We start from the raw sequence: 25,560 nt of genomic DNA, 5'->3' as shown, positions 1-25,560 counted from the left end.
GAGAAAAAATATAATTAGTAAGGTACCCCATAATTTAGTACCTTGCCACCTAATAGTCTTGCGCAATATCTTTATTCCATAAGTTAGAGTGTCCTCCCTTTGCGGAAATAAACATTGCTCAGCTGTCAAACAAATAAATTTGCATATTTTTACGTGGATATTTATCAAAATAAAAAATGACTCTAAAGAAATATAGTATTATATTCATAAATAATATATCGTGTCATATTTTATTTCAGTAAAGATCAGTTCCGTCATATTTTTATGTTTTTCGAGCAGCATAGTTATTCGGGTCACGATCTCAGGGTGAAGGTCATTTTTGTTTTCCGACTCGACCCGAAGAAGCTAGTTTTTTTACATTATTTTGCTAGTTATTCATTGTAGAGTAGATCCATCCAATCAGACAATTATAATGTTTAACTTTTAATTCATGGTGTCATCCATTTTCACAATAAACATTATTTTTCTTTCGGTAATGTTTTGGTCACGTGACCATAAAAACTCTTAAACCGTAAACATTCACATTCACGGGAGTCAACATAGAAAAGTTTGAGACGGTATCGACGATGTTTATGTTCTATAATTTCACATCTAGATGACGATTTGCCGACAAAGAATAGTGGACATTGAAAGCAAGCATGTCTGGCTATAAATTTTGACAGTTATTTATTGCGATTTCAAACGATGAAACCAGAAAAAGGTGAGTTTAATTTGGTGTTGGTCGTAAGAGAAACTTATCGACCGTGTAACTTTATCTGGGGGAGCTAATAACGGAAACAGGACGTTTCGGCCCCAAACCAAATCGGCCCCAGTCGAAAAATCGGCCCCTGGACGTTTCGGCCCTTTTCCGAGAGACGTTTCGGCCCCACTATAGTATATTGCTTGATTGATTAACAACAATTAATTTAATAACAATTAAACAATTATGACACTTTAATTCTTTAAATAATTATTTATTATCTTTTGATCTCTTGAACCATTTAGATGTACGTTAATGTTTTTTAGATGTACGTTAATGTTTTTAAAGGTGTAACAAACAATAAAGGCAGGTTACTTAATTTATAAAACAAACCACTAAAACTTCTGGATTAAGAAAGTTAATTACAATTATTACTTAGAAAACATTATCTTTTGATCTTAATTAAACTATACGTAATTTTTTTCAAGGTGTAACTAATTAACTGTTTATAGCTTTATGCTAATTGGCGGTAAGTAATATCAGAGAAAACTTCAAAAGATATGAAAAAACGGTTTGCTATAATCTCATGATAATATTTTTAATTATTATTGCTATTAGATAATGATAGATGCTAGATGTTATAAAACTGATTGAAAAACTGAAACCAAATTATAAATGCTATGTACCTGCTATAGATAAGTTATAACATTCGAAAATAAAGTGTTTGTGCGTATAATTGTTGGAATAATTTCATTATATATAAAATTAAATTAGATACATTATTTGCTGGAAATTAACTGTGATTTAATACTTACAATCGGATTTTAAGTGTAAAAATTGTGACTGATAAACGGACAGAAATGTTTTCAAATAAAGTTTATGTTCTGTTCTGTTTGTATTGATTACTTTTCCCCTACTACTAATATAATCTAGTTTTTATACAAAATGATTAAATATATATCCCCGTACTGCCTCTTTCCGATCAGCTAACAGATTTTTCTACAATAACTGACAGTGAAATTATATTAAAAGAAATTCTCTTTCAATTCTGCGAATATTATCATTTTAGCTAATAAATGCACCAACTTTTTAAAATTTTACCTGAATTATTATTGTGAATCGAGGACAAATCATTACTGACCAATTTTCCTGTTCTTCAAAATTTCACAACCACTTTTCAATCAGTTAACAAAATATAAACTGTACCACATAAAAATTGTCATACAATGTTAAAATATAATCAGTTATGTATTATGGAGAAATTTTGACAAACTCAACTTCAGATAAATGGTAATAAACAATTTTAACCTAATTATAATGCCATTTTTTAATCTTGATATCTTTTTGCAGTGGTAAAGCTGTCACAATTGGGGTATGGATGTACATTTTAATTTGCATAACAGAAAAAGCATGTTCTCGTGAAATTTTTAGGATCATAAGGTCTATATGACACCATTCTAGTGAATGCTTACTGAAAAGTTATCAAAGATAATGTTTTTCCTTGTTTAAGTGACTGTTACTTTACTGATGTATTACCTTCCAATTAAGAATTGTATGGTTAAATATGTACATATTAAAATTATAGCTTTTGAAGTGCAGTATATATATTATGACTTCAAGATATTGAAACAGTTGTCCAACTTAATGTCCATTTCAGCAGACTGACAAAAAACTGAGTCTGTAAATCAATTATTTTTAGAAAATTATTGCGATTTGTAACTGGCTAAATATAGGATTAGTGAAAAACACACATTTCACATATTTTGAACTAAAATGCTAGCATTTTCTTTTTTATCGCCATAATTGACATTGCTGCTAATAAATGTAGTCAAGGTAAATGCAAGATGTGCTTACAGTTTGGTTACATGACAAATAAGGTCAAAAATAAAAAAATTCTAGGGATGATTGAAAAGTGGTTGTGATTGAAAACTGGCATATTAATTGATTCATTTAATCATTGAAATGCTATTAATATATCGGTTTAAAATACAGTACATATCATGGGGCCGATTTGGTAAAGGGCCGAAACGTCCGGGGCCGAAACGTCTTGGGTAGTTTGGGGCCGATACGTCTTGGGGCCGAAATGTCTCGAAATCCTAATAACCATGCGAACAGCTGGCAAATATTACACGTAACAGTAACATAGTGCATTTTTGTGTAAACACATTATAAACTGTGTGCATAGAATATTCTCTTGATAAAAGAATATCATTCTGAAACACGACTTCATGACTATGATTTATTCAATTATTGACAATGATTTGAAATACTGAATTGTTATGAATGGCCATATCCTTGATTAGTCATGGGTATATCATGGATAAGTCCCCAAGATCAAAATCTGTGGTATATAAAATTTTCACTTTGTTGAGGGGTGGTAGGTCTACATCAAGGCTGGCTGTGGACAGATGCGCTTATGTGGCCGTGGGTGCGAAAAAGTTTAAGTTTCTTGAAAATTGTGCCTATAATTGACCTTTGCATGTGTGAATATTTTGAATAATGGTATTTATTTCATATATTTATGAAATTTAAAAAGTGGAGGTGAAAAGACCTGGGTTTTGCGTGTGAAACATCCAGGGGTGAAACATCCAGGAGGTGTAAAGTCCAAACACCCTTGGGTGTGGGAGGGCTATCCCCTGCTATAGAGTGAGAAAACTCTGAAATTTTGAGGTTGGAAATGATTTCATTTCTTTGACATTCAAATGCTTTATATCATAGCCTTTTTACTTATTTAAGATTTCATATTCTATATTTTGCTCATTTATAATTAATATCATGCATAAAGGTGTATTAATATTATTCAATAATTATAGGATTTCAATTCAAACAATGAGTCTATATTCTAGATATTACAATTCAAATTTTTTCAAGGAATATAATTATAAATGCAACAGCCATACAGTATATACAAGATTAAAAAAAAACTTGTAAATCTTTTATCAATAACATGACCATTTGCCCCACTTAAATGACGTTTCGCCCCGCTTACTGATGATTCGCCCCACTTTACTGATGATTTGCCACACTTTACCTTAAGATTCGCCCCACCTTATTTGAAACATTTTCTTAAACCATTGGATTAAAATATATTTATGGTCTGGGTATATTTGCATGTATTTGGAAATTATATTAGAAAAATATCAGTTAAACACAACATGTTACTTATCTTATTAGATTTTGTATATTTCCATTTAACTTTCAGAGTTATATTTAATATTTCAAATTAATGTCATGAATAATTGAAACTGTGATAATTCATTAATTGTGTAATTTACTCATAATTATTCATTACTTAAAGCAGATTGTTATACATTGTAAAACTTACACAGATTGTTATACATTGTTTACAATTGTTTTTTCTGGTAATATTCTAAAATATAAGGATCTTACACCGGCTACCAGTACAGACCGAAATATCTAGCTCAAGGGTAACTGTTTATGGCGGTAACAAGGCTCTGCTGAGTTTTACACTAAATCATCACTAAATTGGTGTGAGTTGTCACTAAATCGGGGAGATATCGTCAGTGGGGTAAATCATTATCAATTAATTTTTATTTTTAGCTCACCTGTCACAAAGTGACAGGGTGATTTTTTGTGATCACTTTTTGTTCGTCCGTCGCCCGTAAACTTTTACTTTAAATGACATCTCCTCATAAACCACTAAGCCAATTTCATCCAAACTTCACAGGAATGTTCCTTTGGTGGTCACCTTTGAAAATTGTTCAAAGAATTTAATTCCATGCAGAACTCTGGTTGCCATGGCAAGCAAAAGAAAAAACTTTAAATATCTACTTCTAAAAAAGGAAAAGAGCTAGAGCTTAGATATTTGACATGAAACATCATCTAGTGAATGTCTACCAAGTTTATTCAAATAAAAGCCGTGGGTTCAAAATTTGCCTCGCTCCAGGGGGTCATTTATTTTCCCTATATGCATATAGTAAAAACTTAAAAAATCTTCTTTTAAAGAACCCAAAGAGCTAGAGAGCTGAGATATTTAGCATGAAACATCTTCTAATGGATGTCTACAAAGTTTGTTCAAATAAAAGCCCTGGGGTCAAAATTGGCCCCGCCCCAGGAGGTCATTGATTTTCCCTATATGCATGCATATAGTAAAAACTTAAAAATCTACTTTTAAAGAACCAAAAGAGCTAAAGCTAAGATATTTTTCAAATAAGAGCCCTGGGGTCAAAATTGGCCCCGCCCCGGGGGTCATTGATTTTACTTATATATGTGTATAGCAAAAACTTAAAATGTCTTCTTTGAAAAAAAACAAATAGCTAGTGTTTAGATATTTAGCATGAAACATCTTCAAGTGAGTGTCTACAAAGTTTGTTCAAATAAAAGCCCTGGGGTCAAAATTGGCCCCACCCCGGGGACATTGATTTTCCTTCTATGTGTATAGCAAAAACTTAAAAGTCTTCTTTGAAAAAACCTGAATAGCTAGAGTTTAGATAATAAGCGTGAAATATTTTCTAGTAATGGTCTACAAAGATTGTTCAAATAAAAGCCCTTGGGTCCAAACTGGCCCTGTCGCAGGTTTGTCATTGTTTTTAACTATATGTGTAAAGAAAAAACTTGAAAAAATTTTCTTTCAAAAAACCCAACAAGCTAGACCTTAAATGTTTAGCATGAAACATCTTCTAATGGGTTTCTACCAAGTATGTTCACATAAAAGCCCTGGGGTTTAAACTCAAGGCCCCACTCTAGGGGCCTATATACAGGTGAGCGACTTCAGGGCATCATGGCCTTCTTGTTAATCAATACAGACAATTTTAAAAACGACTGGAGGATTCTTAACAAACCTATGCTGAGAGAACGTTGTCACCATCTTCCTCGAAATGTTAACATAAACTGAAAACTGTCTGTCATAAGCATATCAAGAAAAATGACTGTTATAATTTCTATTTAAGGTCTTCCTCCACCTATAAAGCTAGAAAGTTGCTGTAGACCTTTATTGTGTTGACCAGTACGACATAAATCCCAATAATAATAAAAATAAAGATGTGATTCACATTAACAAACTTTGCTTCCAGGTTTAGAGGAAAAAAACATTCTTGTTTGACAAAAACATTTTTGTGTTGAAGTGATTTTTGTGTGGGTAGTGGGAGAGGAAACAAACACCATTTTATTTAAGACTTTGCATATATTAAAAAAAAGGATAATAAGGAAAAAAAAATTATGTAAACCCTTTATTTGTGAATGAGACCAGAAACAATAAACCTTTTTGTCCTTAAGGATTACATCACTCTGATAATAAACACTAAATTTAGTTCTTGTCTATAATCTACTGTTTAATTCATTGATAATACTTGAAAGTAGAACTTGTTAATCTGGTTTGAAAATATTTAATCCTGATCAAACAGGTCTAAATTTGACTCTATTTTACAATTGTTGACCATGTAATTGATTAAGAAGATCTATAATATGATAACAGAATAGGATTAGAGTTTAGAGATTAGGCCTATAGTTAAAGGGGCACAACTCCTGATAAGCGAAACAAGTTTTTTTCAAATTACAAATTTAAAGAAATTTAATTATAGATTAAGAATGTACAAATATTATTGCCAATTTAGGTTAAACTTATAAAAATCTGGAGACAAAGTGATCCCTCGGAGGCATTAATCACAACAAAATTACAAGAGAATTGCAGACTGACGGTTTGATTGAGTCTGTCTGTACATGAGGGATAATGAATACATGCAACATCCCTCACGCCCCCTAGCACCGGCTTGAGCGGTACTTAATTCTCAACACTTAATAGTTCTGGCATCAATGATCCCGATGGACCAGAAAAATATAACAACACTGAAGTGAATTATTAAACACGCATTATGCCACAGAAACGTATATTTTTTTTACTTATTTTAAACACCAAACATGAGTTTTATAACATTGAAATTATGGTTTAAGTTGTCAGATGCTTGTCACATGAAAAAAAGGAGTGCTGACAAAAAATGGAACAATTACAAACTCAGATAAACCAATTTATGCAAACCAGTCAGATACTGAGATTGATCAAACCCATTTTTTGACAAAATTTCACAATATGGCAAATGTGGTATTTTCCAAGCTTATCCCCAGTTATAAGCAAAATTTTACCCTGTTATAGTGCCTAAATTTATGTCTAAATATATCTCACATCTTAACTTGAGATGGGCCTGCATGGCTATATGGGCTAGGATATTGAAAAAAAAATGAGACGTCAAAAAATATCAAGAATTTTTAAATGCATAAAAAACATTATTTCTGACGTTTTTTTTTGTTTGTTTTTTTTAAGGCTTGGATGAAATGGAAGAAAAAGTGTATGACCCTCGGGATATGTTTGCGGAGATTGGACTGTTAATCACTGAGGCTCGAATGCCCGACTTGTCACGGAAAGGAAGAGTGGAAGGGCCACATTGTCCTCCGCTACAAGGGGTAAAAGGACATGAATGTGATCGGCACAAAGAACAGGTGAGTGACCCTCTTTTGCTTTAAGACCCTACATAGGTTTGACATTTGAAAATTGAAAAAATTCTCCAAAAGAAAAGGTCAACTCCTTTTCTTAGCTTATCATTTTGAATAAGGTTAGTATAGTAATATAGGGTTAACATAGAAGTTTGATTACCTCAAAGAACAGTTGACGTACATTTTTTGGCTTATCACAGATTGGGTTGACAAAGAAAATAATCGCCATGAAAAATACATATGTCAAATAAGGTTGGCTTAGAAATAATCGCCACATAAGATATTACAGATAAAGTTTACATAGAAACTTGATAGCCACTAAGAACAAGACTCACAAGGTGGACGTCCTTCCCGGAAGCCGTCATCTAATTAATACTTTATGCAATATTTACATTATAAATCATAAGACTTGATTGCATGTATTTTGTAGTGCCGTAAAGCAAGTGACTTGCTCGGTTTTCAAGAGATTCTGTGGCAGAACAAGATACCCATGCGAATTGACGTGCTACTGTTTCCAAATTGTGAACATGGCTACCTGGAAGAAACCATTGTAGAGGGCGCCACTTTTAGCTGTATGGACAATTTTGAATTGCTTGAGAGGTGGGATGTTCAGTTAGTAAAGAAAAGGTAAATAAATTTAACAACGTTTGTTTTAACCTTCGCACAACAGAACATGTAACTGCAAAGGTGGTGTACTGGTTACAAGTCTCCCTCTGTCTAGCTGTCACAGATACAGAATGATATTGGTTATATTCACTGATACAGAGTGATATTAGGGGTATTTCATTAAGAATCAAATTTTTGATATAATCTGCTGCAAATGCTTGTGCAGTCCTTATAAAGTGTCCATAAACATATCAAATATTGGTGCAGTGTCTAAAAATTTTAAATATTAAAAAGTGCAGTGACCAGAACATGTCTTATATTAGGTGCAGTGTCCATGAATGTGGAAACCAACATAGTGCGTTTGCGACCAGTCTGATCAGGATCCATGCTGTTTGCTATCAGTTTCTTTACTTCTTTACATATATAGAGTTTGTAAGCGAACAGCACAGATCCTGATCAGACTACGTGGATGCGCAGGCTGGTCTGGATCCATGCTGGTCACAAACGCGCTTTTGGTTTTGTCAAGGCGTGCCTCATTTTGTGTTTATTTCTTAGGTCACCAGAGAGACTCGAGGGTTTTGTCAGTGGCCGTATTCATCTGCAGGCTGTTAGAAGTTACCTTCACTTCTCGCAACTCAGTTCTTGGCTGATATCAGCAGGTGGGGCTATACCTTTCAGGGTGGTTTACAGGTATGTTATTGCTTTGCTTTTATAATAGTCTTCTACTCAGGTGCCCTTTCGTGCCTGAAATAATGCATGGAAGCTGGAACTTGGCCATATGACCAGAGCTGCATCAGTACTAAGGGTGTAGTACTTAAGTACCAGTACCAGTACTTGGCAAATTATGCAGTACCATTACCAGTACCAGTACTAGATTTAAGCTCGGTACTGCAGTACCAGTACTTTTTTTGGTGAAGTAATTAAGTATCAGTACCATTACTTTTATATATTCATCAAAGTTAGAATAAATACAGTGTCAAACAAATAATTGCAAATATTATTCAGCAAAGAAATAAAATCATAATTTACTTAAAAGTTAACATAACATATTTACAACTTTAAAGTTTTAACATATTTTTTACAAACAATATTTACAACATATATTCATGTCATATCTAATTGTTTAGTAACCAGTCAACTGTATAAATTAAAAGCAAACATCTTTCATTTAAAACACAACAGTCTTTTGTTGCCTTTCACACCTTCACACCTCTGTTCAATTTATACCAAAGTAGATAACAACTTTTTATGGTGGTAACAATATCACTTTTTTCACTTGAAATGGGATTATTTAGAATAGAAGAAATTAATTTGTGTTTATTTTGCTCTTTTACAAGTAAATACAAAGTAATAAAATATTTAAATGAGCATATTTTAGGGTAAAGAGTTATTGAGTCTGTTTATCTTAGTTTAATTTTTACTTAAAGTCTTTGGTGATTTTTATGATGAATACTATGTTAACATTTGAAGGAATATTGCAGCAGATTATCTTTAGATTTGATAACTTACTTTTTCACAAAAATAAAATATAGTTAATGTAATTTACAGCTTTATTTTATGAGAAAAATTGATGCTATTTTTAATTTTTATCAAAACCAAAAGTACTGGGTAATGCAGTAGCAGTACCACTTTTTAAGACAGTAATGCAGTACCAGTACCAGTAGTAGCAAAATTTTATAAGAGTAATTCAGTATCAGTACCAGTACTTGCAAAATTGCTGCAGTACGTACTGCAGTACCAGTACCAGTACCAGTAATGCAGCTCTGCATATGACCAATACTTTGTCGGTGCACAGGAAAACCCAATTAAAAAAAAAACAAATTATAGTAGTCTTACTGTAATGTTTTTCTGCCAAATAAAATTTAACATCGGCCAATATGATAGAAAATTTGTTATTTCCAGAACATTTTTTTTTCAAAATATTGGGCATTATATTTTTTACAATCTCTCATCCTTTATCGTTATGTACTAGCGAGCTCGACGAGCTGGCCCAAAGGGCCTGCTCGAAAGCGAGCTTTACGGTAACGCGAGTACCTGCTAAGTGATGGTTTTAAAAACTTTCGTCCGAAGTACCGAATTGGACACATCGCAACTTTTCGAATTTAAAGATAAGGATAAAAACTGAGGAATTCTGACTGAAAACGGATATGTAGACTGGTAACCTGTGCACGTCTATGGTAACCATAATTGGACAGGGAACCAGAATAACGGAAGCTGTGTATAAAATATCGAATTACAGTTTTAAAACGGAAAATGTAAAATGAAAATTGAAGGCGCCATTTTGTTTAAAAAATCTGATAAATATAAACATTTTTTTGTCGAATTTCGTTGTGAAAACTATCTAGAATGAAAGAAAATGGTCTAACTAAGAAAATGAATCCGAACACCAATATCTTTTATTCAGTCGTTAACGCTGTACAGACGTTTAAAGTATTGTTTACGTGACGTCACAATGTAGCCCCAAACAGCACGTGCAAAACAATCAAATCAAGTACACTATTTAAATGTCGCAAACGATTTAAGTTTTACATTTATTTCACTTTATTTAATAATTTAGTTTAATTTATTTAATAATCTTTATTTGGCTTGAAAAATTATAGAGTGAAATAAAATAAACGAACAAAGTTTTATCAACGTTTTCAAAACTCGTTATTCATTTAACGACAGGGGCGGTGCCATATTTAACACAGTACGTGTGACGTCACACGCACTCGTCACTGCATTTGAAATAAAAATGAGCGATTATTTCATACTATTTCCATTAAAAGTACATCGAGCTCGCTTTGAGGCTTTGCCTTTTTCATATTAAATTCTGGTTATGAATGATTAAAAAGTATTTAATACTGAAGATCGGAAATGACTAATTTATTACGATCATAGCAGATGTTAGATTTTTTTGGCAGGAAAGCATTAGACTACCTACACCTAGTTGCCCCTCACCTCTGAGGGTTCGAATCCCGACAGGGACTTGGATTCTTTCATGTGATGAAGCTATCCAGCTAGCTTACGGAACGTTGGTGGTTCTACTCGGGTGCCCATGGAGGTGCACCTGAGGTCTTCCTCCACCAGTAAAGCTGGAATGTAGCGATATGACCTATACTGTGTCGATGTGACGTAAAACCCAATCAAACAAACAAACAAAACCTACACCTAGTGAATTTCTGAAATAAACTAGTTACGGCTTATGATTTTTTGCTTGTTCATCTTCTTATTTTGGATTTTGCACCAGAATTAACCTTTTCTTCAAGAGGACTAAAATAATAAAATGAAAATATATAATAAATGATGGATATCAGTATTTTGTTACTAATCTTATCATAAGTTACATTTCTTAGTGTTTTTATTATTATATTTTCAGGATATATGCACCCGGTGAAGCGGTAGGCTACACTTTCAACAATCTACCAGAAGTTCATAATTTCCCGTCTGCTGAACTGGCAAATGTTGTGATGAGGTCTACAGTAGCTCATCTTCCGCGGCAGGATAAATTCATGTCCTTGTTTTGTAGGTCACATTCTCCAACGATTGAGCAACATCTTAGACACAATAAAATGGGCGGGGATGAAAGGAAACGAAGGACCACCCCTTTGGGTGGAGTAATAAATGAGCCACAGCCTTCAACATCCAAATGTCCAATCGACTTTGATACAAGAGACATAAATAGATACAAAACAAAATCTGAAAAGGGATTAAGCTTACCAGATCAGCAACAAATGAAGCAAAAGCCACCCATTGGTCCAAAAATAAAAGATGACAGTCAATTTAAATCGCGAAGTGGGCCTTGTCCAATGAGCAAAACACCGAAAAGGAAAGTAGATGATCTGTCTCCGACAATAAAATATTCGTATGACTTTCCAAAAGAAACAGACAGTCAAAGCTGTCAATGTGAACAGGTCCCAACTAGTCAAACTTCATTGTCAAATGTAAAACCAGTTGCCGTGACAACAAAACTATCTGTGATTCAAACACCTTCCATTACGTGTCAAACCTCTATAGGGAAAAACTATGACGATTTAAGAACACCTGAGAAAATATCTCATGCGAAAATTCATCCCTATCGCAAACCTGCCTCGTTGTCGGTTACAACAAATAATACACTTATAGGCAATAAAAGACTACCTAGTCCAAAAGTTTTAGTAACAGGTAGTAAAAAACCTGAGCCAACAGATTACAAAAAGCGATGCTTAGATCTGAATTTACAAGAAAACTCACTTGAATCGTCTGATAATTTCGTTGGTTTAGATGAAATCATTTCTGACGATCTACACGATCTCATCAAGCCTATAAGTCCGAGTGACTTCGAAGCTTACCTAACTAGTCTTTCAAATAAAGCTTCTAAAAAGCTGGGAGCTTCAAAACTTGATGATATTCCAACTACAAAATGTAGTTTCTTCCTTGGAGATGAAAGTGATTCTAAATATCTGGAGGAAAGGAGTAGCATTGAACCTAAAGAATGGGAAAAGACCATCAAGGATGTTACTTCTGCCAAAACCCAATGTCTTTCAAGTGATTTTAGCATTGATAACAAGAAACAACTCACACCTCAGAATTCGGAAGGAACTCATGTGCGTAAACTTTTTGTCGGGCCGGAGCCGGAACAAGAAAAAGGTTCTGTCTCAGTGCATCATGAAATATCAAAGGATATTGAAACAAATTCGACAAATGTAAGAACATCGTATTATACTACCAGTGAAAAAAGCCATGAAAGTTTACCTATAAAGGATGAAGTAGGCAACTTAAACAAAACTGATCTTTTGCAGCCAGAAAATGTCGCATTTTTAGATCTCCATACTCAAAAAAGTCTTTCAAGGGAAGCAACTAAAAGTTGCTCAGGGGAGAGCACTACGACTAGCAGTTCAAGAAATATAACTCAAAGTTGTGCTAAGAAAAGGGAGTTGACTCTAAAAACATTAAGCATTCCATGTAGTATAGGGGGAGATAATACTGCTATGAATTCTCTAGTCAGTAATCTTGAATGTATGGATATTGATGAAAATAATCCTATATCAAACATACCCTCCTCTGTAGATAATGAGGTGGAGAATCACTTTAAACAAGAACTATTTCAAAATGGTTTCAGTAAAAATAAAGCTGAACAAAGCGATGCTACAGAAAAAGCCGCAGAAAACTGTGATACAAGCCCAAACCGGGATTTATCTCTGTGTAAACAATTACTAAGGAGAGAATTTCAGCAAAATGTCAAAAATGTAAGTGGGTTTTTTTTGTGTGTTATTGTTGTAGGTTGTTTTTTTTTTAGAGTTTAATGTTTCACTGATATTGAATGAGTGTAAATTTAATGCTGAATTTATTGAACGAGTTGAATGAAATTATATTATGCAAGCCTCTGGCGGGCATAATATTATTTTATTCAACGAGGTCAATAAATTCAGTTATGAACTTACACAAATTTTATATTCTATTTATCATATACCAAAAGTAAAGACCGTTTGGAGTAAAAAGAAAAATTTTCCTTTAACACGTCTATAGTATAAAGCTAACATTTAGTGTGTCGTGACGCTATGTTTATATGACACAAATGACGTCATGTCAAAATATATGCATGGCAGTGCAATATTATTTTTACGGAGTCACAAAAACGGCAGGGGTATATGATAAATTGTAAAACCATTCCGTCACTTTAAAGATTAGTTTATATGGTTGCAGAAAGCTCCTGATGTCACTAGTTGCATTAAATCAGGCATGATTTCCCATTCACTTTAAATCTTGACTTTCACTGAGCTAGCTGGATAGCTACCTTGCAGTAAGGAATGAATAAAGTCTGGCTGGATTCGGACCTACAGTGGTACGGGAGTAGATTTTTTTGTGTGTTGCTCATAAACACATATTGAAAATGGCCCATGGCTTAATTTTGGAAAAATTATGTGGTATTTAAGGAAATTTGAAATATTTGTAAATTGAAAAACTATCTTATACATGACCTAAGTTTTATTTATGTGTATAATCATATAACCTTTAACTTAAAACTTAAAAATACTTTAGTTTTCGCAGAATTTAAAATAGTTTTATTTTGTTGATAGCAGTAGGAAATACTTGTTTTAAATTAGAGAAAAAAAGATTATTTTAGGTTGTAAATGGGATGTAATGAATTGGCCCCTGGTGTCAGGTGTTGTGCCGAAAGTTTAAAATAGTAAATGTCACATATCTATTTATATGACCAGTTTTATGACAGTTTTACGCTGAACCTGCTGAAATAGTGAAAGTGATTCAACCTTTGCCACCTTTAAAGAGCCAGACCAGCCTGTAGCCTGTGCCGCCATTAAAATGATGGGCCAGCCTGTAGCCTGTGCTGCCATTAAAATGATGGGCCAGTCTGTAGCTTGTGCCGCCATTTAAGAGCCAGACCAGCCTGTGCTGTCATTAAAATGATGGGCCAGTCTGTAGCTTGTGCCGCCATGTAAGAGCCAGACCAGCCTGTAGCCTGTGCTGTCATTAAAATGATGGGCCAGTCAGTAGCTTGTGCTGCATTTAAGAGCCAGACCAGCCTGTAGCCTGTGCTGTCATTATAATGATGGGCCAGTCTGTAGCTTGTGCCGCCATGTAAGAGCCAGACCAGCCTGTAGCCTGTGCTGTCATTAAAATGATGGGCCAGTCAGTAGCTTGTGCTGCATTTAAGAGCCAGACCAGCCTGTAGCCTTTGCTGTCATTAAAATGATGGGCCAGTCTGTAGCTTGTGCTTCATTTAAGAGCCATACCAGCCTGTAGCCTGTGCTGTCATTAAAATGATGGGCCAGTCTGTAGCTTGTGTCCCCATTTAAGAGCCAGACCAGCCTGTAGCCTGTGCTGTCATTAAAATGATGGGCCAGTCTGTAGCTTGTGCTGCATTAAGAGCCAGACCAGCCTGTAGCCTGTGCTGTCATTAAAATGATGGGCCAGTCTGTAGCTTATGCTGCATTTAAGAGCCAGACCAGCCTGTAGCCTGTGCTGTCATTATAATGATGGGCCAGTCTGTAGCTTGTGTCCCCATTTAAGAGCCAGACCAGCCTGTAGCCTGTGCTGTCATTAAAATGATGGGCCAGTCTGTAGCTTGTGCTGCATTTAAGAGCCAGACCAGCCTGTAGCCTGTGCTGTCATTAAAATGATGGGCCAGTCTGTAGCTTATGCTGCATTTAAGAGCCAGACCAGCCTGTAGCCTGTGCTGTCATTAAAATGATGGGCCAGTCTGTAGCTTGTGCCGCCATTTAAGAGCCAGACCAGCCTGTAGCCTGTGCTGTCATTAAAATGATGGGCCAGTCTGTAGCTTATGCCACCATTTAGAAAGACAGACCAGTCTGTAGCCTTTGCCACTATTAAAGTACTGGGCTAGTCTGTAGCCTTTGCCACCATTAAAATGTTGGGCCAGTCTGTAGCCTTTGCCACCATTAAAATGATGGGCAAGTCTGTAGCGTTTGCCACCTTTAAAGAGCCGGACCAGCCCGTAAATTCTTACAGTTTAACCAGGCATCATAAGCGAGAAACAAAAATTTGTATTTTGATTGTAAAATCTTTATAACTTCAAAGCGATTGTTCCAAATTTAAAGCAAGGCAAATCGAATATCATTTCAGCAGGTAAAGTATTCATCACTGGCTGTTGAAGAACATGTACATTGATTGATCTTTGTTTACAGGAGATGTTAACCCATTCAAATCAAGTTTATAAGAGTTTGCCGTCACCTGAAGATATCAAACAGTTTCAGTTTGTTATGGGACGTAGTGCCAGTGCTATTTTTAATGCCTCAACTGGTCTTCCATCTCGATCTAGTCCAGTATGTATTTATTTGTTGCCTTCATTTTTAAGTCAATTACGGTGCAGTCTTTCGGCTTGACTTTTTTCGAAGAAAAATTTCAAGGCATTGCTATAAGTCAGACTGTCGTTGCAGTCCAGACATTTTAAACATTGGCCAGTATGTTTTAATTTCTTAATGGATTATCTTCATACTGATACACAACAACCCATCCAACAAGGCTTTCAAGTAAACTTTACTAAAGTGTCCTTGACCTTCAATGTCAAATGTTTAAATTTTGCTTTATTTTGGTTATAAATTATTTATGAATGGACAGCCTTCATACTATTTTGGACACAACAATCTTTTGGACAAGACGTTCAAGTATATGAAATTGCTTATGACCTTCACCCATCAATGACCTTGATCTTGAAAGTCAAAATATTAAATTTACCTTTATTCATGTTGTAATATTAAATAAAGTTATAATTAGCTGTAACTCTGTTATTAAAAATGGATTGTCTTCCTACTTAAGCATTGCTCCCTTAAGGACAATCTCTTAAATAAAATCAAACTAAATTTAACATTGGTTTTCAAATGACCATGAACTTAAAGGTCAAATTATTGTCATTTCAGATTTTTGCCATAGATAATTGGCTATTACTTTTTGTACCCTGCCAAAGAAAAAAGTGGGATATAGAAATAGACTCTGTCTGTCAATCCATCAACTTCTCGTGTCTTGTCCATAATTAAGCCATTTGTTAAAGGTCAAAGCTTAACATGGTCATATATAGAGTGTATTTTGTGTCAGGTCCATAACTTTTTTACAGAAATTTAAATTTAGAAATGTTCACAATAATACAAAGTGTCATGCGCAACACCCGAACACCTTCCTCCACGGTCAATGTTACACTTCAAAGGTCAAAGCTTATCATGGTCTGTTGTAGGGTATATTTTGTGTTTGATCCATAATTTTTTCATCTATCATTATAATCATGGAATTTTGAAATTACATGGCACAAATGTTAACAATAATGAGACAACATCTCATGCGCAATACCAAGATGCCTACTCCAAGGTCAAGGTCACACTTGGAGGTCAAAGATTTAACATGTTCTGTTATAGGGTATATTTTTTGTCAGATCCATATCTTTTTTATAGATCAAGAGATTTTGAAATTTAACTTGGGACAAATGTTGACAATTATAAGATGACATGTCATGTGCAACATCCAGACCCCTGCCTAAAAGGTCAAGGTCAAAGCTTAACATGGTCTGTGACAGGGTGTGATGCTAAGTCAATCCATAGCAAATAAAATGTAATTGGTGAATTGTTGGCATATCTTGATCAATGAAAAAGTTATGAACCAGATACAAAATATACCCTTAACAGACCATATAACCCTGTACTGATTTCATATTTAATAGTGACATTTTGTGGTTTTTAAATGGTGATAACAACTATACAATTGTATTTCTGTATTTGTTGCATGTGCAGATCTAGCATTGATCAAGATTTTGCACTGAAATTCCAGAACCATACCACAATCTGTTGAAATAGAACAGTTAAATGCTTCCCTTAGGAGGGGGCTGTTGGTAACTCTGTTACAAGTTCTTGTTAAGAAATGAATTGATAAATGATTTTCTTCATACTTGGTCAGAACAATATTTTAGGAAAAGACATTTTAGAAGATTAAAATGAACTTGACCTTGACCTTTATTTGACCTTGATACTAATTTTTGCTATAATTAGTCATAACTTTGTTATTTATTCATTGATTAAATTACTACTTGGACAAAAAATACTAACTTACTCAACACTTACAAAACCGACATATTTAGTAATTCAAATATGACCTTCAAGGTCAATTAATGGAAGATTGCTTAAATTGTCTAAACTTTGTTATTTATTATATATATGGATTTTATTATTTATTTGACAAAAGAACACTTGTGACAAAACTGACCTGATTAATTCAAATATGACCTTGACCTTTAGAAGGCCTTGAGCTCAACATAGTTGTCATAATGGTGGTTTGTGCGTCGGAAGGACATCAATAATTAATGTATTTAATGAGATAAATAGTTTTTAAAAAAATCCCATGAGAAAAAACAGTTTTAAAATTGTGAGGAAACAAGTTTTCAAAAAGTGTGTGAAAATTTGTTTTAAAATAGTGGGAAAAAAAGTGGATAAGAAAATGAGTGAGAAAAAATAGTTCCAAAAGAGGTGAGAAAAAATATTTCCCAAAAAAGCGTGTGAAAGAAAAATATTTTGGCATATATCAGTCATCTGAGATTTGCTATTGTTGCATAAATTGATATTTTACAGGCTCCTATCAAAAAGAAATCTGCCACCCGATTTGATTATGACTGTTCATTAACAAATGTTAGGGCCATTAAAAAGTAAGTATTCATTATATACAATCCGTTTAATCTATTTAATTGATATTTAAATTTATGTACTGATTAATAGATAGTTTCAGGTTCTTCAAGTTCTTACAATATTTACCTCCCTTGCCAAATGTGGCACCCTTTTTTGGGAGGGGGAGGGGGCTGGGGGTCAATATTCAAAATAATGTAATTGACAAAATATGAAAACTTCAGTATGAACAGCTGATTTACGTGAATTGTTAAATTGTTTTATACATATAAAGGAAATTATCATTATAATAGCACCAAAATGTAGTTTTGATGTAGATGATAATATATGGGGAATGACCCACACAATAGCGGACAGGGGAGGTAATAATTGCTATGTGAAAAGCATCAATATGAAAAGAATAATGAGTAACATACCTTTTCGAATCTTTGTGTTCTTTTAGTATCCTTATGCCTAATTTACAAAAAAAAAATTTCAGTGTTGTAGAATAGTGCACGGTTCGAGTTCACATGCACAAGAATTTAATCAATCAAGCTTTAAAAACCAGAGTGGATAAATGTCAAAGCATTTGAATGATAGACTATGCAGTATTGTTCTACATCGCAACACAAGAAAAAACCGAAATCTATTTACATATTAATATGCTGATAAAAAAAAAATTTTTTTTTTTTTGAAAATATGTTGAACTAAATTGTGCGGAGGAGTAATTTTTCTTCATATCATTCGGTGTATTGATGTGTAGGCAATTTTTATTTTTATGCCACGCATATATCATGTATTAATACACTGGTCATGGACCTATCTATTTTAAATAAGAGGAACGTGATATGAAGCTTGTTAGAAATAATGGATAGTAAACAAGTGTAAGTTTAATACTGAATTTATTGAGACAATGTGGTACTTTTCAGCGCAATATCGTGCTCGAAGCTGACGTTACAATGTGAAGGTTGCTGTGATACAATAGAAGATCCGAAAATTCTCAGCACAAGTGCCCCAGCTTCCACTAATTGTCTTTTAGGAAATTTCGAGGTAAGTTTTGCTCGCCTGAGCCTGGCATAATATAATTTTATTCTACTCGTTCAATACCCTCAGTATTGATCCTACACTCATTCAATATCCTCAGTATTGATCCTACACTTATTCAATATCCTCTATATATTGTATGCTTGTGAATAAGATACTGAAATATGTCAATGAGATATAAGTGATATCACACTGTTTAAAACTAAGTGAAATATATGTTTATATAGTTTTGGTGCCCGTTCTGTATTTACAACTTACACCGACAGATAAAGCAAAGTGGAACATACAAAAATTTTATGATGTCATAATTATAAATTGGCATAGTTTGGTACAGACATTAAAGAGAGTACAATGAAAGATAGAAAGGAAACTTGTTTCTTTTTTTTAGTAGAATGGAATATATCTTGCTTCACTTATTAATTAATTTTCTGGAAAATACCTTACATCTCTCATCCTAGTGAGGTATATTCCATATTCACTCAAAACAAAAATATCCTCAGCACAGGTGAACGTTGCGTGGCCATGACTACACTATACCCCCGTTTCCCCTCTACAACCCAAAACCCTTAAACATCATTCAAACATCAGAAGTATTGACAAAAATCAATTGTATGAAAAAAAAAAAATTTATGACTCTTAAACGCGTGATCACCTGTGATCCTCAGTTCTTAAAAATCTCTCATCCTAGTGAGATATATTCCATATTCACTTGAAACAAAGTAACACCATCTTTATTTTCAGGAGTCTGTGTTGAATGGAAGGATCGAACCTGTTGGAGTGGTGGAAGGGTTCACGGTGGAAATCGGTGCCGGGGGTACTTTTTGTCCTAAACATGTCACACTGCCTGTGATCGCCTATTTCTTTCAACTATCAGATGACAACGCACCCTCGCCGTATCTGGTAAGATAATATTTTGATATCCGCGATTTAAATTCACAATTTATTCATTAAACATTATCCCAAAAATACATGTATGTGGATTTTTCACAATAAAAGGTCAACATTTGAGGGCTTATAAGGCTCTTTATGAAATAGACCATTAGTATGTAAACTATGTAGGTTTATTAAATATTCCCAATATTCTTAAAAGCAGCATACCTCAATATATATGTACTCACTAAGTCAGTAAGATCTGTATAAATCTCTTTTTTTTCTCAAGAAATATTTTTATAAGATTGTCCGTATAATACAATTCTATTCTGTTTATCAATATTTGTAATAGATATTGAAAATGTGACCGTTGTAGACCAATCCACTTTAAAGGGACTCCACTGAGGTTTAAAAGCCTTAAAACATAACATTTGAATTTCTGACATAAATGAGCTGGTGCACTTTTAACAGAAATATATGCAAAGATAGTTAAGAAATATAATATGAAATAAATTGAAAATCGTATTTTAATGATTTTCTTAGACCGATTTGAGTGAAAAGCGTTTAAACGCTTTTAATTTTTGGTCATTTTTTTTACAATTTGAATGATTATTCTGGAAAAACCAAGTGCGCGAATGATCTGAAATTTTGCACAAAGATTAGTGGTCTAAAAAAATATTTTCAGTCCCATCATGTCAAAATACCTCAGTGGAGTCCCTTTAACATCACAGAATGTTTAATTTTCATAAAGATATTGATTTAAGATATGCTTATGATGCAAAATACATAAATGGTACAATCCTGCTAAATCTAAAAAAAAAAATCTGTACACTATATTTGAAATATTTATTGAATGAGTACCCATCGTAGACCAATCTTCTTAAAGATGGGAGCGACGGCCTAGAGGTTAAGGTGTCTGCCTCTCAACCCCGGTTCGATCATGGGTTCAACCCTAATCAGGTCACGACCATGCTTTATGTGACGCCAGTACTGGTTGCTTCCAGGAAGTAGACTCGAAAGTGATTAATATAAATTGCAAGAACTTGTTTCGCAACCGAGCTTAAATAAATATGTTCAAGCCATCATTCTTCTTTAAGGTAAACATTGTAAAGGAACAATAGTGGGCAATTTTTTTGTTTGTCAACCCTACTACCCAGATTGAAAGAAAAGAAGAAGAGGGGTTTCTTTTTGTTGGTTGTTTTTTTTTTAATGAATATTTTAAGGCGAAAATTGAGAAGAATTATCAAAACTATGTCACAATAATATTATTTTGAAAGAAAAAAAAGAGTGCATTTTGAAATAAGTGACAAATTTGAAATATCTGCATGTACCTATATATTGTATAGAGGATATTGAATGAGTGTAAGTTCAATACTGAATTTATTGCACGAGTTGAATAAAATTATATTATGCGAGCCTGTGGCGAGCATAATATTAATTTATTCAACGAGTGCAATAAATTCAGTAATGAACTTACACAAATTTAATATTCTATTTATCACATACCCAAAATAAAGACCGTTTAAAGTGAAATAAGAGTCATTTTTCATTGACGCGCCTATAGTATAACACTAACATTTAGCGCGTCTTTACAATATGTTTGTATAAAGCTAATGACATCACGTCAAAATATATGCACGGCCGTGCAATACCATATTTACGGAGTCGCAAAATCGGCACGGGTGTGTGATAAAACATTTTCTTTAACCTAGCGACTGCTCAGGTCGGTCAACTCAGTGCAATAACTACATTGTAGTTAGCTCCTATTAAATTTAGAAGGACATTACCCATTACTGCACTAAGTTGACAAATTGTGGGGGGGGGGGGGGGGTTATTATCAAATGTTGAAGAAAATTACTTAAGTCCCTCAGTCAAATGATGTGAATGAAAGTATTATTGATGTCATTGATATTTTACAGGGATATGTGAATCTAGAACCATTGGGAAAGAGAGGCTACCATATACCAAGAACGGGAACGGTACAACTTGTAAGTTCTTATGTTTTATTCTTTGTCGAACTATCACATCATAATAACAGCAGGCCGCAGTGAGTAAACATTCTGTTTGTTGATCTAAATTATTGCACATAATACACCCATTAACAATCTCTATAATGAACTACATTTACGTAAATAACCAAAGTATGCTTTCCCGCCCCAACAAAATTGAACATCAGCCAATGTTGTAGCAAATCTATTATTTCGGGAAAGTTGCTTTTTAAAATCTTTGGCATTAGATTATTTACAATTACTCACCCTTTATAGCTATGTACTTTATAAATTCTGGTTATGAACGCTAAAAAATTATTGAAAACCTAAGATAATTGACCGATGTTAGACTAATATTTTTGGTGGGAAAGCATTACAATAAGGCTACTTTAAAAATTGAAATTAATAGAGGTAATAAATGATTGAAGAGGGAATGAATAATAAACAGTTAAAGAAGGCATGCCTCATGATATTTTAGCTTTGTATAATATAGTGTGTATAAAACAAAATATTGTGATAAATTGTTAAATATTTGAATATTTTATACATGTTAATATTTGATGTTTTCTTTCTCATTTGATGCACAGTCACAAAAATTGTACATGCATATCAATGTGAAACCTGCCTTTTCAGGCCCAGTTCAGCACAAATAAGAAATTGTGTAGCCCAAAATATCAGGTGGCAGAAGACTATTTAAAGCGACATTATGCCAATCCAAGGTTATATAACAGTGAACAGTGAAGATCAAAATAATTTTTCATTTTGCCATAATTCCTTTTAATTTAATAATTAAGTTTGCATAAACATTAAGTAATGCACTGGTCCAAACTAAATGTCTTTGAATATCCATTAGAATTTACCTATAACTCTTAGTTTATAAAGAGTGGGGCAGTCTTTTTAAACTTAGGCAGTAAGCATATTCCAATATCAACTATTGGTCAAACACCATTTTGACAGTCAATTTTTTGAAATATTAAGTCAATTCAGCTCGACTTGACTATGAAAATATGAGCATAATGTCACTTTAATTCAGACCCTCTTCAATCCAAACAAAACTATTTTCCTTTACCTCTGCCAATTTCAAAACTGACACAAAACCTTTCTTCAGCCAACAAAAGACCTTCTTCACTTTGAACAAGACTATTTTCTTTTACTTCTGCCAATTTGAGAATCTGTTTAATTTCCACACTATTGTATATATTTTAACTGCAAAGTTAGACCCTGTTCAGTCGAAATAAGACCCTGTTCAGCTGGCAAAAGACTGATTAATATTTAATTGATTTTTTGCCAGTTTAAGAGTTACATGACTGTAATTATATTAATGTCAGTTTTGCCAATTTCAGACCATGCTCAACCTTCAGAGAACTGTATTTAAGTTTTCAGACATAGTTACAGTGTAGTTCAATTAAAACATGACATCATTGTTAACCTTGCCAATTTTAGACCCTGTTCAGTCCTTAAATTTGCCAATTTCAGACCCTGTTCAACCCAAACAAGACTGTGGTAAAGATGTTTGTTGTGATGTATGACCTCTCTGATATGCCAGCCAATTGCCAAACATTTCTTCGTCAACGCACCATGTATACACCTGTAGACACAAACAGCACGGATCCATCATACCTCCGATATTTGATACATTTAAGGTAGGCTATGCCTCTCATGAAATATTTATTTTCATACCAGTTGATGAATATAAATCCTGTAGAAACAACTTAAATCTTCCGTTTATTATACTGTATACATTTGTTCTCTTTTTATGTTGTAACAATTTGAAAGACTTTCCCCTTTAAATTTTGTGTATTGCTGGGATTTAGGAGAAAGTAGTCCGGCAAGACACCAGTGAACATACAAAAAATATGACTCACAGCAGTGAAAATTGAATTTTTACAGTGAAGATATTGAAAATGAAAATACGCATTTTATTTGATCAATACTTCACAATATTTCTTTTAAAAGTATATAACAAATATATTCTTCTTTACCCATATAACTGTCGAAGATGTAAAGTTACTGACCGCCTGAACCCTTTATAAAACACTGCTAAAATTTAGTGGTGCAGAACCACATGAGAGCTAAAATTTAGTGGTGCAAAATTTAGTGGTGCGTAACTGCATGATAGGTAGCTAAAATTTAGTGGTGCATAACCACATAATAGGTTATTAGAATTTAGTGGTGCATAACCACATGGCCAATGCTCTCCCTATTGAATTAAACAGATGGTCTAAACAGATCATAAATTTACCGACAATATGGGTTTAATGGAAAATTTGAGTTTTGCAATATTCTTAGTTAGATGTTAAAACTGTGACGCTATTTATCATAAAAATTATAATGATGTTTTTTTTATTTTCTTTATCCCTAGGTTTCAGAGTAGTAAATCAGGTAAAATATATCTGCATACTGACATTCGATTGATTTTTGCACGAGACAAATTTGAATTTGACCCGCAAGTGGCCAACTACGAACTGCGATCTTTCACAGAGGGACCCGAGAACCCAAAATTCTCTCCAAAGCGATAACGATTGTGAAAATTAGGAAGCAAAATTATTTTAGATTAGTTAAGCATAGTTTATAGGTATTTATTAATGAAGTAGCTATCACATATTGTTTTAGTACCCATATAACCATGCAATATTTCATAATATGTTATTAAGGCATCAGTGGCCCAGTGGTTTAGGTTGTTAACTTCAAACCACTTGCCCCTCTCCGGTTTTGGTTTTAGTCATGCCAGGGACTTAAGATTCTTTCATTTTAGGAAGCTATCCAGCTAGCTCAAGAAACAGTGATGGTTCTAATCAGGTGTCCCCTTATGCCTGAAATAATGCACAGAGAGGCACCTGCATCAATTAAGCAGGAAAGTCGCAATATGACCTCTTCAGTGTTAGTGCAACGTAAAACACAACCAAAATACATTTTTGCTAGTACTTCTTTAAGTATTCTTTTCCACGATAATTCCATTAATCACTTACAATTGTAATTAAGGCTATATATTCAGTATGTTATGAACATGCCATTTGTGTCATTATAGCTTTGACGTTTCTTTGTATCAAATATGACACATTTACAATGTAATTGGTTACACTTGCAGAATATTGAAATTACATGTTATCGATTACACATGTAGAATAACTTGTTTACATGTAATTGATTGCTCATGTAGAAAAAGCGCCAATGGCCGATCGGTTAAAGTAGTTGACTTCAAATCATTTGCCCCTCACCGCTGTGGGTTAGAATCCTGACAGGGACTTTGGATTCTTTCATGTGAGAAAGCTATCCAGCTAGCTAACTAAAAGTCTGTGGTTCTACTCTGGTGCCCGTTCATGCCTGAAATAATGTACGGAAGGGCATCTGAGGTCTTCCTCTACCAGTAAAGCTGGAAAGAATCCAAAGTCCCTGTCAGGATTCTAACCCACAGCAGTGAGGGGCAAATGATTTGAAGTCAACTACTTTAACCGATCGCCATTTGACCTATATTGCGTCAATGTGACGTAAAACCCAATCAAACAAACAAACACATGTAGAATGACTTGTTTGCTTGTAATTGATTACACAATGTAGAATGTCTCATTTTCATGTAATTGGTTTTTAAAGCCATGTCATCAATTTTGTATGTGATGTCACAATTATATTGTAACTGATTACACAGTCAGAATGTCACATGTAAATGGTGTCACAACAACATGTCAAAAAATTAATTTAATAGGAATTTTACGGTAATCATCATAATTGTTTGTGATTTTTTTATTTATTTTTTTCAATCAAAGAAATGCAGATGAAAAATTGGTTTTTTTTGGCCATGATTATGTTTAGTGATCAGACAGTTATATAGGTACTGTTATTTGAATTG

General features: G+C 33.8%; 1 protein-coding gene across 1 annotated transcript; it reads left to right on the top strand.

The window, feature by feature from the left end:
- Positions 1-99: 99 nt before the first annotated feature.
- On the top strand, positions 100-25,086 carry LOC132731003 (atos homolog protein A-like). Its single transcript, XM_060717096.1, has 12 exons — positions 100-700; positions 6,957-7,132; positions 7,557-7,753; positions 8,288-8,422; positions 11,091-12,939; positions 15,358-15,495; positions 17,782-17,855; positions 18,741-18,861; positions 19,597-19,755; positions 21,645-21,713; positions 23,190-23,356; positions 24,076-25,086. Exons 1-12 carry the CDS (start codon positions 685-687, stop codon positions 24,230-24,232), a joined length of 3,258 nt encoding a protein of 1,085 aa, XP_060573079.1. The 5' UTR covers positions 100-684; the 3' UTR covers positions 24,233-25,086.
- The last annotated feature ends 474 nt before the right edge of the window (positions 25,087-25,560 follow it).

This window comes from Ruditapes philippinarum, unplaced genomic scaffold, assembly GCF_026571515.1.
Source record: "Ruditapes philippinarum isolate M1 unplaced genomic scaffold, ASM2657151v2 ctg1903_1_1_1_1, whole genome shotgun sequence".
Lineage (NCBI taxonomy): Eukaryota > Metazoa > Mollusca > Bivalvia > Venerida > Veneridae > Ruditapes > Ruditapes philippinarum.
The sequence above is the reverse complement of the archived record's forward strand: the minus strand, read 5'-3'. Positions and strand labels throughout refer to the sequence as shown.